Here is a 13,053-nt window from a genome sequence, read left to right on the forward strand (position 1 = left end):
AATTTTGGTATACTTAACTCAATATTTTAAAATTTGTCATTTACCTGGTTTTCGCAGTATACCGACGATATATTACATATTAGCCTCGAATATCGGCTATCAATGCGGCTCTCGTTTAGTGCTTCTATAAAACTGTCGAGTTCTACTGAGTCGAATGCTTTGTGGAAATCTACGAGTGCTAAAACTAAGGGCTTGTTATATTCTATGGATTTTTAAATTGTTCTAGCGAAATAAAATGTGCATTGAGTTCTAACGACCGAGTAGTAGTTCGACCGCCGTTGAGTGAACACGTATGTTGACCTGCTGTGTTACTGTTAATTAACCAAGTGTTGTTAATATATTATTATTCGAACTTTTTCAATCTTCTTCTAAAAAAGTTAAAAGTATCTACTAAATTTTCACTTAATTTTTTCTTTTTCGACAATCAGCATCGTTTCCTTGTAAAATATGCCATTAACCAGGGAACAGCAACTTGAAATAAGAAGTGCGGCCGACGTATCTATTAAACAACTTTGTCAAGATCAAACTTTTATTAAATCCATCGTCGATAGTGTTTCTGCTGGTATAGTGCAAATTTTAAATAGCAAACTTGATGTTTACGAGAAAAAGATCGACGACCTAAAAACTGAAATAACAAAAATAATAACTGACCACGAAGTCGAAATACAGACAATTAAGGCAAGCCTAATTGACTTAAACAAAAAAGGGGATTCCTTCGATATGATAAAAATAACGACAGAGTTGAACCAAATTAAAAGAAAAGAAAGTAATATTTTAATATTTGGTGTTCCTGAAACTGAAATTCATTTGCAAGCTTATATTGAAAATATGTTTACAGCTATATCAATGAATCGAAATCCGCAATTAAATGGTTTACATGTTTCCCGTTTAGGTCTACAACCGTCAGCCAACTCAAATAAATGTCGTCCAATTAAAGTTACGTTTCCGAATAGTAATCAAGTGACTAATTTTTTAAAGCTAAATCCCAAACTCAAATCATTAGACTGTTATAAGAATATATATATGAGGTCAGATCAAACTGTTATGCAACGTGAGTATACTTCAAAAATCAAAAAGGAACTTAGCGATCGTTTGGCAGCAGGTGAAAAAAATTTGATTATAAAATACAAAAATAATCTACCATTTATTGTCTCAAAAAACCTGTAGTATCATCCACTGGATCACCGAAAAATAATGACAACCTTTTTGTATACTATCAAAACTGTCGCGGTCTAAATTCGAAAACAACTATATTTTTTCAAAATGTCCTAATATCACAATATCACATTATTGCAATCACAGAATCTTGGCTTCGGGATGGAGTACGCAGTAGTGAACTATTTCCTGAAGACACCTACACAGTTTATCGTAAAGATCGAAGTTTTGGCAAGTTTGGAGGAGGAGTGATTTTTGCTGTAAATAATAACGTGTGTCATTCAGAACAACATAGTGTAGTGTTTCCTATAGAAAAAATTGATGTTTTATGTGTTAAAGTTTTCAAAACCAATATCAAACCAATCTTCTTTATAACAGTTTATTTTCCACCTAACGTGACATTTAGTGAGTATTCTGATTTTTTTGACTATATTGAAACTTTCCATGAAACTCATGAGGTCGTTTTGATTGGAGATTTTAATTTAACAGATCTTGCGGCATATTATGTTAATAATAGTCAAATAACTCCTTTAATTAATAGATTTGTTCAACTATTAAACTATACAGATTCTGTACAATGTAACAAAATAAAAAATATACATGGAAAGATATTAGATTTGATTGTAACACCGTCAGTTTTTAGTTGCGAAGTTACACCTGAAGTCAATGCCTTAGTTCCTATTGATTATCATCATCCTGCTTTAACTTGTTATTTTCCGTATGAAGTCAAAGAAGATGAATATTTTGTTCCGAATCAGAAACGTCTTAATTTTAGAAAATATAACGTAAATAAATTTAACAAACTTTTAACCGAAATGGACTGGAGTCATTTAAAACATTTTTCAGATGTAGATTCTGCTGTAGATTCGTTTAGTTTGTCTCTCCAAGAAATTATAGATAAATGTGTTCCACTTAGTTCAACTAGATCTCAAAAATATCCAGCATGGTTTACATCTGAAATAATCGCCAAAGTTAAACGTAAACATCATTATCTGAGAATGTATAGACGAAGTAAATATTGTTTTTACCTCCAACGAGCTAAAGATCTCAGGAGAACTATTAAATTAGAAGTACAACTAGAATATAAAAAATTTATTGAAAGATCCCAAAATTCTTTTAAGTCAGATGCGAGACAATTTTGGAACTTTGTTAATGCCAAAAATAATAAATCACGGATACCTGGTCTGATGAAATACGGTAGTGATAAGTTTACCACGAGTCAAGATATAGTAAACGCATTTGCAAACTTCTTTAAGAGTGTTTATATTTCTGATAGTAATAGCTCTCCTTCTGTTACATCTTATTTTAATTATAATCCAAGTTCTTACTTTAATATCGGTAAAATTACCAGTAACGATATTATAGAAGGTGCAAAGAAATTAAAAAATAAATTTTCCTGCGGTCCTGATAATTTTCCTGTTTCGATACTTAAATGTCACGTCGAGTCATTCATAGAACCACTTGTTGTAATTTTTAACCTCATTCTTAAGACAACAGCATTTCCAGCTGCGTGGAAAAATACAAGAGTTTGTCCTATTTTTAAATCAGGTTCAAACTCTGATATATCTAACTATCGACCTATCGCTCTTATATCAGCATTCTCTAAAGTCTAAATTGTTCGAAATTATCTTGACAGATTACTTGTATGCTCATGTGCGTTGTTTGATTACCAGCAGTCAACATGGTTTTGTGAAAGCTCGGAGTACGGCAACAAATCTTTGTATATTTACAGAATATGTTTCGTCAGCTTTAGATTGACAACAGGTGGACGTCATATACACTGATTTCAGTAAAGCATTTGACCGAGTCTCACACAATAAATTGCTAACAAAATTAGATCAGTTTGGAATTTCCAATAACTTTCAAATATTACTGAAATCATATTTAACTGATAGGAGTTTGTTCGTAGAATATCAAGGCTTTCGATCTTTTCGTTTTGTTGCCACGTCTGGAGTACCTCAGGGGTCAAATCTGGGTCCCTTATTATTTCTCCTTTTTGTTAATGATATCTGCTCCATCGTAGACTCTGAAACACTGTTGTACGCGGACGATATGAAAATATTTCGCAAAATTAACCATATTTCCGACTGCGTTAAACTTCAACAGGATATCTCTGCCATTAATGAATGGTGTTTCGATAATCAACTATCCTTAAATATAAAGAAATGTAAAGTAATGTCCTATACCCGAAAGATCAATAACATACATTTCGATTATAAGGTCAACAACATTTTACTGTCTTTTACCTCAGAGTTTAAAGATCTTGGTGTTATATTTGACAGTAAATTAACATTCTCAACTCATATTAATACCGTGGTCTCTAAAGCAACCAAATCTTTAGGATATATTATTAGAAGCTGCAGAGATGTAACGTCTGTGGAAGCTTTGCGTAGTTTATATTTTGGACTAGTTAGTAGTAAACTTAATTACTGCAGCGTGGTATGGAATCCTAATCATGCAGAACTTGTCTCTAATCTTGAATCTGTTCAAAAAAGATTCTTAAGATATTGTTACCTCAAAAAATATAACAGATATCCGGTTAGAGGCTATAGCTATAATTTACTCCTTTCTGAGTTTGGATTCCATTCACTGCGTAAGCAGCGTGAAATAAACGGCCTAATATTCATCTTCAAAATTGTCAATTGCCTAATTAATAGCGATGTTTTGCTTAGTCTTGTAGATTTTAATGTACCACGAGCTGTGTCACGTTCAGGTGTAACTTTTCATATTTCGGTGCCTAATTCGCAACATAATTTCTATTGTCCGATAAAAAGTATGTGCAGAAGTGTCAATAACTTAAGATCTGTGGACATTTTTTTTTCTTAGTTTTAACATCTTTAAACGCGAAATACGCAATAGCTTATCGAATTGATGCCATGTTATTTTTCTTTATTAAGGTCTTTGTTTATTATTGTGTATGTGTATTAACAACAGAAACATTTTTGGTTATTCTTTATTTTATTTTATATTTTGTCATCAAGTGTTCAGTCAATGTATGTAGTTTTCTTATGTACACCTTTATGGGTTTATACCTGGTGGATGTATATTTCAATAAATAAATAAATAAATAAATAAATAAATAAATAAACACATTTAAGATAACACTGAGTAATCCTAACGGTCATTTTGGTCATTTAATCTTATCGTAAGCGGCAAAATATGCAAACGTAACCGACAAGATTTATGGCGTTTACTATCATCTGTCGGTACTACCTTGCCGTTTACGATACCAAAGGCACAAAATGAGGTTGAAATGCGGTGGTTACGACAAAAATTAAATCCAATGTTAGACACTTAAGATGTTATTATCTGAAAACTAATTTTAAATCAGCTGTAAACTATCGTAAGGAACCAGTTAAGATAAAAATCCCATTTTCGGAAAATTGATTCTTACGATGTTTTGTCAAAAACCCGTCGGTATTATTATACTCCATATTTTTAAGACTATTTAGTGATGTTGCAAATATTCCTGGACATTACCCAGGGCAACACAGGACTCTTCCCACGTGGTTGGAATTTAAGGATTGAAACCTCACATATTGGAATACATATACTGAATACAAAAGGACTTTAGAAGGATGTCATCCGAAGGATGAAACCGGTATACTGCACCGGTAGACCACAAGCTATATAATTATCGCGACGGTAGACCACATACTTTAGTGGCACCGAAGATCACTATGACGTCAAAAGTAATTTTTCAATTCATTTGTAACACTATAGAAAGACAAACAGATTGGCAGCCCTAACAAGAAAAGACATTTTGGAGAAAATAAATTACAACCTCGATAGATTGGTCCAGAAGCGTACACAGTACCTACAAGAAATAAGTATCTATTGTTGCGATGCGAAGGCAAAACAATCTTATTTTTCACTTAGAATACGGAGCGCAGTCCAGCACTATGAATCGACGATTTTCGACTCTTATTGGAGTCTCATCGGAGAGACGTAGGCCTGCTTGCTCCATACTCGAAGTGACCAACCATGAAAGCTTATCCCCACATTGCAACTGACGTGTATGGATTAGGTGACTAGCGTCATCTGGCAATTGAAAGGTAAAGTTTTCAATCCTAATAGCAACATTAATAATATTCAAAAATATTAAAAATATTACTAAAAGATTTTTAAATTGAAAACTTATTGGTCCATTTCCCTGGTGACACCTCCAAGGCTTCTACAATAAGCAAGCCAGCTGGATGCTGCAGTGAAGACAAAAGGGAAGGAATTCTACAAATCTTTTAGTAATATTTTTAATATTTTTCAATATTATTAATGTTGCTATTAGGATTATAAACTTTACCTTCCAGTTGCCAGATGACGCTGGTCACCTACTCCATACACGTCAGTTGCAATGCGGGGATAAACTTTCATGGTTTGGTCACTTCGAGCAGCGAGCAGCAGGCCTACGCCTCTCCGAGGATGGCTCCAATAAGAGTCGAAAATCGCCGATTCAGAGTGCTGGACTGCGCTCCGTATTCTAAGTGAAAAATAAGATTGTTTTGCCTTCGCATTGCAACTGAATAAAAATGGTATACATTTTTACTTTTATTTATTTCATATTAGTATTACTCCTATAGAGGAACTAGGTCCATTTTCCGTTGGAACTTTACCAAGCTGCAGACGGGGGTTGTGAATTGCAAAGTGTAGAATTCCTTCCCTTTTGTCTTCACTGCAGCATCCATCTGGCTTGCATATTGTAGAAGCCTTGGAGGTGTCACCAGGGAAATGGACCAATAAGTTTTCAATTTAAAAATCTTTTAGTACTATTTTTAATATTTTTCAATATTATTAATGTTGCTATTAGGATTGAAAACTTCACCTATTAAATATCTATTTAGTTTATATCCAAATAAAATCCAAATAAAATCATGACTTACTTATCACCGGAAGTGGAAATACATTACTTACCTGCAAAAGAAAAAAAGGTCTGTTAATATTATTTTGTAAAATTTATTTTATTTATAACTAATAGGTTCTGGACTAAGAGCCGCTATAGGTGAAATTTGCTAATAATTTTAGGCACAATAAGAGCCTATAACTTAAATAGAGTAGAACATAAAAGAAAAGGTATGCATACTGTGCCGTCACCTTTTAGTGGCACATATTTGTCGACAATGGCGCATCAAACTTTTTACTTATGGACGAGATGAATAAATTAAAAGGTGCCCTCCCTCACTCCCAGAATTAAATTTTTTCATTTTTTTAAGTTCTACGTGATTAAAAAATATGACTCAGTGTAATTTTAACCCAACGCCCCCGTCCCCCTTCCCCCTCCATCAAAAGCTTCATTTTTCGTTTTTATTTTTTTCTAGGAGAGATGCAATCAATTTTAAAATTTCAAAAAATTCAGACGCGTAGTCGAGGCTTTTACAAAACACGTCTATTTTTTATCGACTCGTAGGTTAAGTGTCCATAACCTAAAAAAAATTTTTTTTGGAAAAAGCGTACTTATAACTTTTTTGTGGGGATGGCTGTATGTCCAATTTTTTTTAATCTTGTGTATTTTATCAAACACTATATTTATAATCTTTTTCAGATTTTTCCGTAGGGTTCGCCATCTTCAAAAATCCAAAAAACTGTTTTTTTAGGGGATTTTTGGGGATTTTAACTATTTTATATACTTCAAAATAGATCAAATCAATGTTTTTTTATAGTTATAAGTAAATTGAAGTAATTTGAAGAGTCCTTTAGCATATTTAAAAATGAAAGAAACACGTTCAAATCCCCAAACAGCCCCTAAAAATAGTTTTTTGGATTTGTAAAGGTGGCGAACCTTACGGAAAAATCTGAAAAAAATTTGAAATATATTGTTTGATAATATACACAAGATTTAAAAAAATTAGACCTGCAGCCTTACCAAAAAAATTTTTTTTAGGTTATGTACACTTACCTTACGGGTCTTTAAAAAATAGACATGTTTTGTAAAAGCATCAACTACGCGTGTGAATTTTTTGAAATTTTAAAATTGATAGCATCGGAAAAAATTGAATAAAAAAATAAAAACGAAAAATTAAGTTTTTGTTGTAGGGGCTAGGGGGACTGGGGTGGTGGGTTAAAATTACACTTAGTCATATTTTTTAATGACGTAGAACTTAAAAAATGAAAAAAATTAAATTCTCTGACTGAGGGACGGTACCTTTTAATTTATTTATCCCGTCCATAAATGGAAAGTTTGATGCGCCACTGTCTACATACAGGGTGATTGATTAGTGGGGTAAAGCTCAATAGATCCGCTATAGTAATAGATAGCAATAAAAGTTAATAACAACAATTTTAGCCACCTTTGAGCTTCATATTACAAAATTAGTTAGAATGTTACAGGGTCTTCAGATGTTACAGGGTGGTACAGACCAAACTTATTTTTTGTTAACTGACACACCCTATATTTTATTTTATATTCGAAATCCTGTTAACTTCTTCATCACAAAAATATAAAGGTTTATTATGTTATGCAGGGTATTTACAAAGTTATAACCAATTTTATATGAAAATCGTAACAAGTTCAACTCCCTGTATTATCAAAATATATTATACCGGGTGTCCATTTATATTTTTCCCCAATTTAACTGCCTATAACTTCTAAACGGCTCAAGATAGAAAAATGCGGTTTTCGCTGAAATGTTTTATTTTAGTAAAAGTTTTGTCTGAATGGATTGAATTTTTTATATCGCTTTCAAATACGAAAATAAAAATGGCGGATTTTTGAAAAAAACGTTATTGACTTTTTTTTAATGGAACACCAGTATATTTTTTGTAAACTGAAAGAAATGTCATTCACCTATCCAGCGATATAAAGTTTTTTAAAATCGGTTGTCAAATCACTGAGTAATTAATTTTTAAAATGAGAGGTGCAACGTGGATATCACATACCTAAATACCATAACGAAGAAAATTGATATTATGATTTGTGATTTCCACATTGCATCTCTCATTTTAAAAATTAATTGCTCAGTCATTTGACAACCGATTTTAAAATTTCTTATATCGCTGGATAGGTAAATGACCGTTTTTTTCAAGTTACAAAAAAATATACTGGGTGTTTTAATAAAAAAAGTTAACAACGTTTTTTTTAAATCCGCCATTTTTTATTTCAAGGCGATATAAAAATGGTCATTTACCTAAAAACTTGAAAAAACGATCATTTACCTATCCAGCGATAAAAAAATTTTTAAAATCGGTTGTCAAATGAGTGAGCAATCAATTTTTAAAATGAGAGATGCAATGTGGAAATCACATAACATAATATCAATTTGCTTTGTTATGTTATTTAGGTATGTGATTTCCACCTTGCACCTCTCATTTTAAAAATTAATTACTCAGTGATTTGACAACCGATTTTGAAAAACTTTATATCGCTAGATAAGTGAATGACCTTTTTTTCAATTTACAAAAACATATACTGGGTGTTCCATTAAAAAAAAGTCAACAACGTTTTTTTCAAAAATCCGCCATTTTTATTTTCGTATTTAAATGCGGTATAAAAAATTCAATCCATTCAGACAAAACTTTTACTAAAATAAAACATTTCAGCGAAAACCGCATATTTCTATCTTAAGCCGTTTAGAAGTTATAGGCAGTTAAAATGGGGGAAAATATAAGTGGACACCCGGTATTATAAATATTGTATTATTAAAATAAACAAAAGAGCAATGGTTCATTAATGCCATACTTTTTTACGTATTGTCAAAATTTTTAAGAATGATTGATATGGCTAATTTTCTTTATATCAAATACAGGGTGAGTCAAAACGCAAGTACATTATTCTCTCAGTAATTTTAAATGGAACACCCTGTATTTTATATCACTGTTGAAAAGTACCATTACCGTACTTTAATTTTAAGATAACATTCCCTATGTCTAAATTTATTAGTTTTCGATTTATTTTCATTTTTCAATGGACCAGTGGCGTGGCCACCCAAATCACCAAAATTTAATAAACTGGACTGATTTTTTTGGGGTTGCGTTAATAATAAAGTTTATAAAATACCTCCAAACAACAAGGGATGAGATGAAAAATAGAATACAAAGTGTATTTCGATGCGTTAATTTACAAATGCTTCGTAGAGTAAGTAGCTCATTCAATGATCGTTTTTAGGCGTGCATAAATGTGTTAGGAGGTAATTTTGAACACCTTATGTAAATAAATATTAAAAATATTTTATTAAAAGTAGCTTCTGATTTTTTCAAACATGTTTTTTTGCAAAATGTATTACTGATAAATTATTTTTCGTTCTTTATTTGTTACATTGTTACATTTACATACAAAAGTAGTGTTTAATTGTCTTCACAAAATGTTGTATTTTGTGTTTGTGTGTTTTTTTTGTAAAATTTATTACTAATTTTCTTTCTTTATTTGTTACATTTACATAAAAAGTAGTTTTTAATTGTTTCAAAAATGTTGCATGTTGTGGTTGTGTTTTTTTTTGGTAAAATGTATTATTAATAAATTATTTTTATTTCTTTATCAGAGTTATCAAATATGTGTTTTATCTCGCCAGGTATGAATGACGCACGGGTAAAGAGTCTTTACTAAAGACTCGTGGATATTATCGAATACCGAATTAAAAAAAATATTAACAATTCTTTATAAAAGGTATATGTATTTATATCAGAAAGACCATTTCGGGGTACATCACAGACTGCTTTCGTAATGACAATTCCATCAACAGTGCTGCTTACAAGGTATACATGGTTGAGCCACTAAAAATATCTCGGTGGAAACTCTTTAAATGGTGTAAAATTATTATTATGTTACATTGTTATAGTTAATATTATGTGCTGTTTGAACTTTTACTTTATTTTACATCATAGCAAAACTATGTGGGTTGAGGGAAACCTCTCTAAATGAACTCTAGATGGCAACTCAGGGTAAGCAACTCACATAGTTGAGAGTATTGCGTTGTCATGATGGCTCAACAATATATACCTTGTAAACAGCACTGATGATGGAATTGTCATTCCGAAAACGTTCTATGACGTAGCCCGAAAGGGTCTTATTAATATAAATATAGGTACCTCGTATCAAAGATTTTTAATAAATTTTTGTGATTTATGGTGTAAAGCCGACTGCAGGAAATTCATTTCCATGTGATTTTTGATTTTTTTTAATATTCATGTTATCGAACGCTATAATTAAATTTTGGACAATGAATTTAACCTTCCGTGACTAACATTGGGTCTGTGAGACCGACCAGTTAGAGTTTTTACGATTATATCCAAATCGTTCGTTATGAATCTTCGCCGCCATCAGTAGCTGCCTGATTTAGATGCCTGTTTTTAGTGTTAAAGTTTGAGTCTTCAGTGTCAACTAATTATGCAATTATCGGCAATTCTTGTCTCAGAGACCCATGTTGGACCCATGATCTACTCCTACTCGATGAAAAAATATTTAGAATAACGAAAGACCGTGCAAACAAGTGCTGATAATTTAGTAACCCAATTGCCAGGAGTAAAATGTGAACCTAGCTACAAGAAAACAGCAATGGAAATATTGAGGTTGTTTTTGACTAATCAGATGTTATGTGATTGTTTTAGGTCGGTCTCTGAGACCCGATGTTAGCTTTAATGTTCAGAAAACCTATGTTAGTTACGGAAGGTTAAGACAACTAATATTATTATGTCGTTTTAAACGTTTCTCTCATTTCCCACCGTTGAAGTGAATACCCACCTTAAATCAGCAGATAAGCGCTACTAACCCTGAACAGACCACGTGTCATATCAGGGCTAGTAATGGAGTGTCATGAATCACTAGCCCAAGCTTCGGATGGTAACAACATCATCCTGAGGTGGGTTAAAGGACACAACGGAAATAAAGGCAACCGCATTGCTGACCAGCTAGCTAAAAGGGCAGCAGGCCTAAGACTCTTAGGACCTTGTGATCTTTTTGGCTTGTCAACTGCAACAATCGCGGAAACTGTCAAATGTCACTCCCACACGCAAACCGTAAAAAGATGGGAAGAAGGACCAGGATATAGACTTGCCAAGGTAACACTAAGGAACCTTGGGAAGTCAGCATCAGAAAAGTACTTGAGAATGACCAGGAAAAACGGGCAGATTGCAATTGCGCGCAGCGGTCAGAAAGGAGGAAGACCTAACCCTTCGGTCCAAACCTAACTTTCGGGTATTAGAGTGAGAGAACCGCAGCAGGTAGTTGACCGCTGCGCGCAATCACAACCCACCCGGAAAAACCTACGTTTGACAGTTGGTTTTTTAACTGGCCATTGTCAACTAAGAAAACACCTCCACACACTGGGGCTAGTAGACACATCTCTATGCAGGAGGTGTGCACGAGATGACGAAACTGTCGAGCATGTCCTATGTGAATGTCCGGAGCTATCGGCAATACGAGAGTATGCGTTCGGCGAGCCTTGGCCTACACCTGCCGATATAGGGGAAATGTCACCAGGTGATTTGTCCACCTTCCTGGAAATGGCAGGATGGATAATGAACTAAGGACGACAACCCACTGGGAGGATATACAATGGGTCAATTGTGGCCTAAGTGCTGTGGGACTTGACTCACACTCCCTACTCCATAGACAGAGAGACCCACCTTAAATTCTTTCCTATACAATAATTTGCTGGCAATACCTTATTGGATATTTCGTACATCCCGTTCTAAACCGTAGCAAGTCAAAATACGGTATGCGGATGCGGCAAAATATACCGTACTGAAATTGGTATGCCTTAAATTTGTATGTTTATGTGCCGAAACGTAATGAATGGTTTCCGAACGTCGTCGTAATAACTTTGTGAATATGGTGTTACTGTTAGGTGCTTCAAGATGGTTCTCAGTTTTGAAGAAACAATTTTTATCGTGGAGTACTATTTTCGGTCATACGGAAAAGGTCGCGAAAACGGTCCAAGCTTAAAATTAATAACAGCTTCAGCAGGACGGGGCAACTTGTTACACGGTTATCTTCGAATACTGCTCGATCATTTTGGGATATCGCCAATCATCAGATCTAACGCTACCTGATGCGTACATGGAGAAATCTGAAAAGGGCAGACCGATCCACCTTGAATTTCGGATTAGTATTAATAGTATGTACAACAAGTGAGAAAAAAGACATATTTCGTTCAAATCCGCAAATCAAGCGACGGAGAAATATGTCATTTTCTCATGTGTTGTACACTGTACTTTTTCTATGGATGCGGTTTTGTCAAGAGCTAAAAATTCAAAATTAAATAATTTAGGTGCTTTTAGGTACATTATATGCATAAATTGAAAGAAAAATACATATACATGTAGGTAATTAATATTCTTAAAATTTATTTACATTATTTATTTAAAATTCTAATTAACAGTTATTTTTTAACAGTTTTGAAAGGTAATTCCTGGTAAATTTTGCTTCAACACATTTTGTTTGACAATATTAATTGTGTTTGTATTGTGCATGTTACCACGGAAACGGCGATCGTAAGTATGGAAAACCGTAGGAGAACCAGTGAGAAAAATATTTCCCACTGCAATGGCCGACTTTTCTCACTGCGTGAGAAATTGTTCGTTTTGAATGTGTGTAAGTAGTGAGAGAAGTTACACATTGTATAACATCCATAGAAAAAGATTTTTTTCGTGCCAGAGTAGTGTACGAAACAGAGTTTGAACCTCGCAAAATGGGCACAAGTCCGGTTTTATTTTTTTCTGGTATATCAAGGGGTGCTTGTTATGAAACTAACTTTCTCTTAAAAAATTTCGCCCCGGAACCCCCCTTTTCATCCCTTTAAACGGGGTAATTTGTGGTTTTTGCGAAACGTAGCCCTTCCTGTACGTTTTGCAAAAAATTTACTTAATAGTAAAATGAAGAGAACTATATTTCCTACTATTTATTTCCCGACAGCTAATGGCGCCCCAAAGTTGACAAATTTTTAAAAAAGATGTTTTAAAAAAAATTATTTT

The 13,053-nt window shown here is 33.3% G+C and overlaps 1 protein-coding gene across 1 annotated transcript in view; it reads left to right on the forward strand.

Moving 5' to 3' along the window:
* Positions 1 to 447: 447 nt before the first annotated feature.
* The window catches only part of LOC126888546 (uncharacterized), a 30,683-nt gene continuing 18,077 nt past the window's right edge, over positions 448 to 13,053 (forward strand). Inside the window, exons 1-2 of the mRNA XM_050656892.1 lie at positions 448 to 1,102; positions 1,303 to 2,493. Of these exons, the coding sequence (XP_050512849.1) occupies positions 448 to 1,102; positions 1,303 to 2,493 (1,846 nt within the window). The remainder of the gene's footprint in view (positions 1,103 to 1,302; positions 2,494 to 13,053) is intronic.

This window comes from Diabrotica virgifera, chromosome 7, assembly GCF_917563875.1.
Source record: "Diabrotica virgifera virgifera chromosome 7, PGI_DIABVI_V3a".
NCBI classification, from domain to species: Eukaryota; Metazoa; Arthropoda; class Insecta; order Coleoptera; family Chrysomelidae; genus Diabrotica; species Diabrotica virgifera.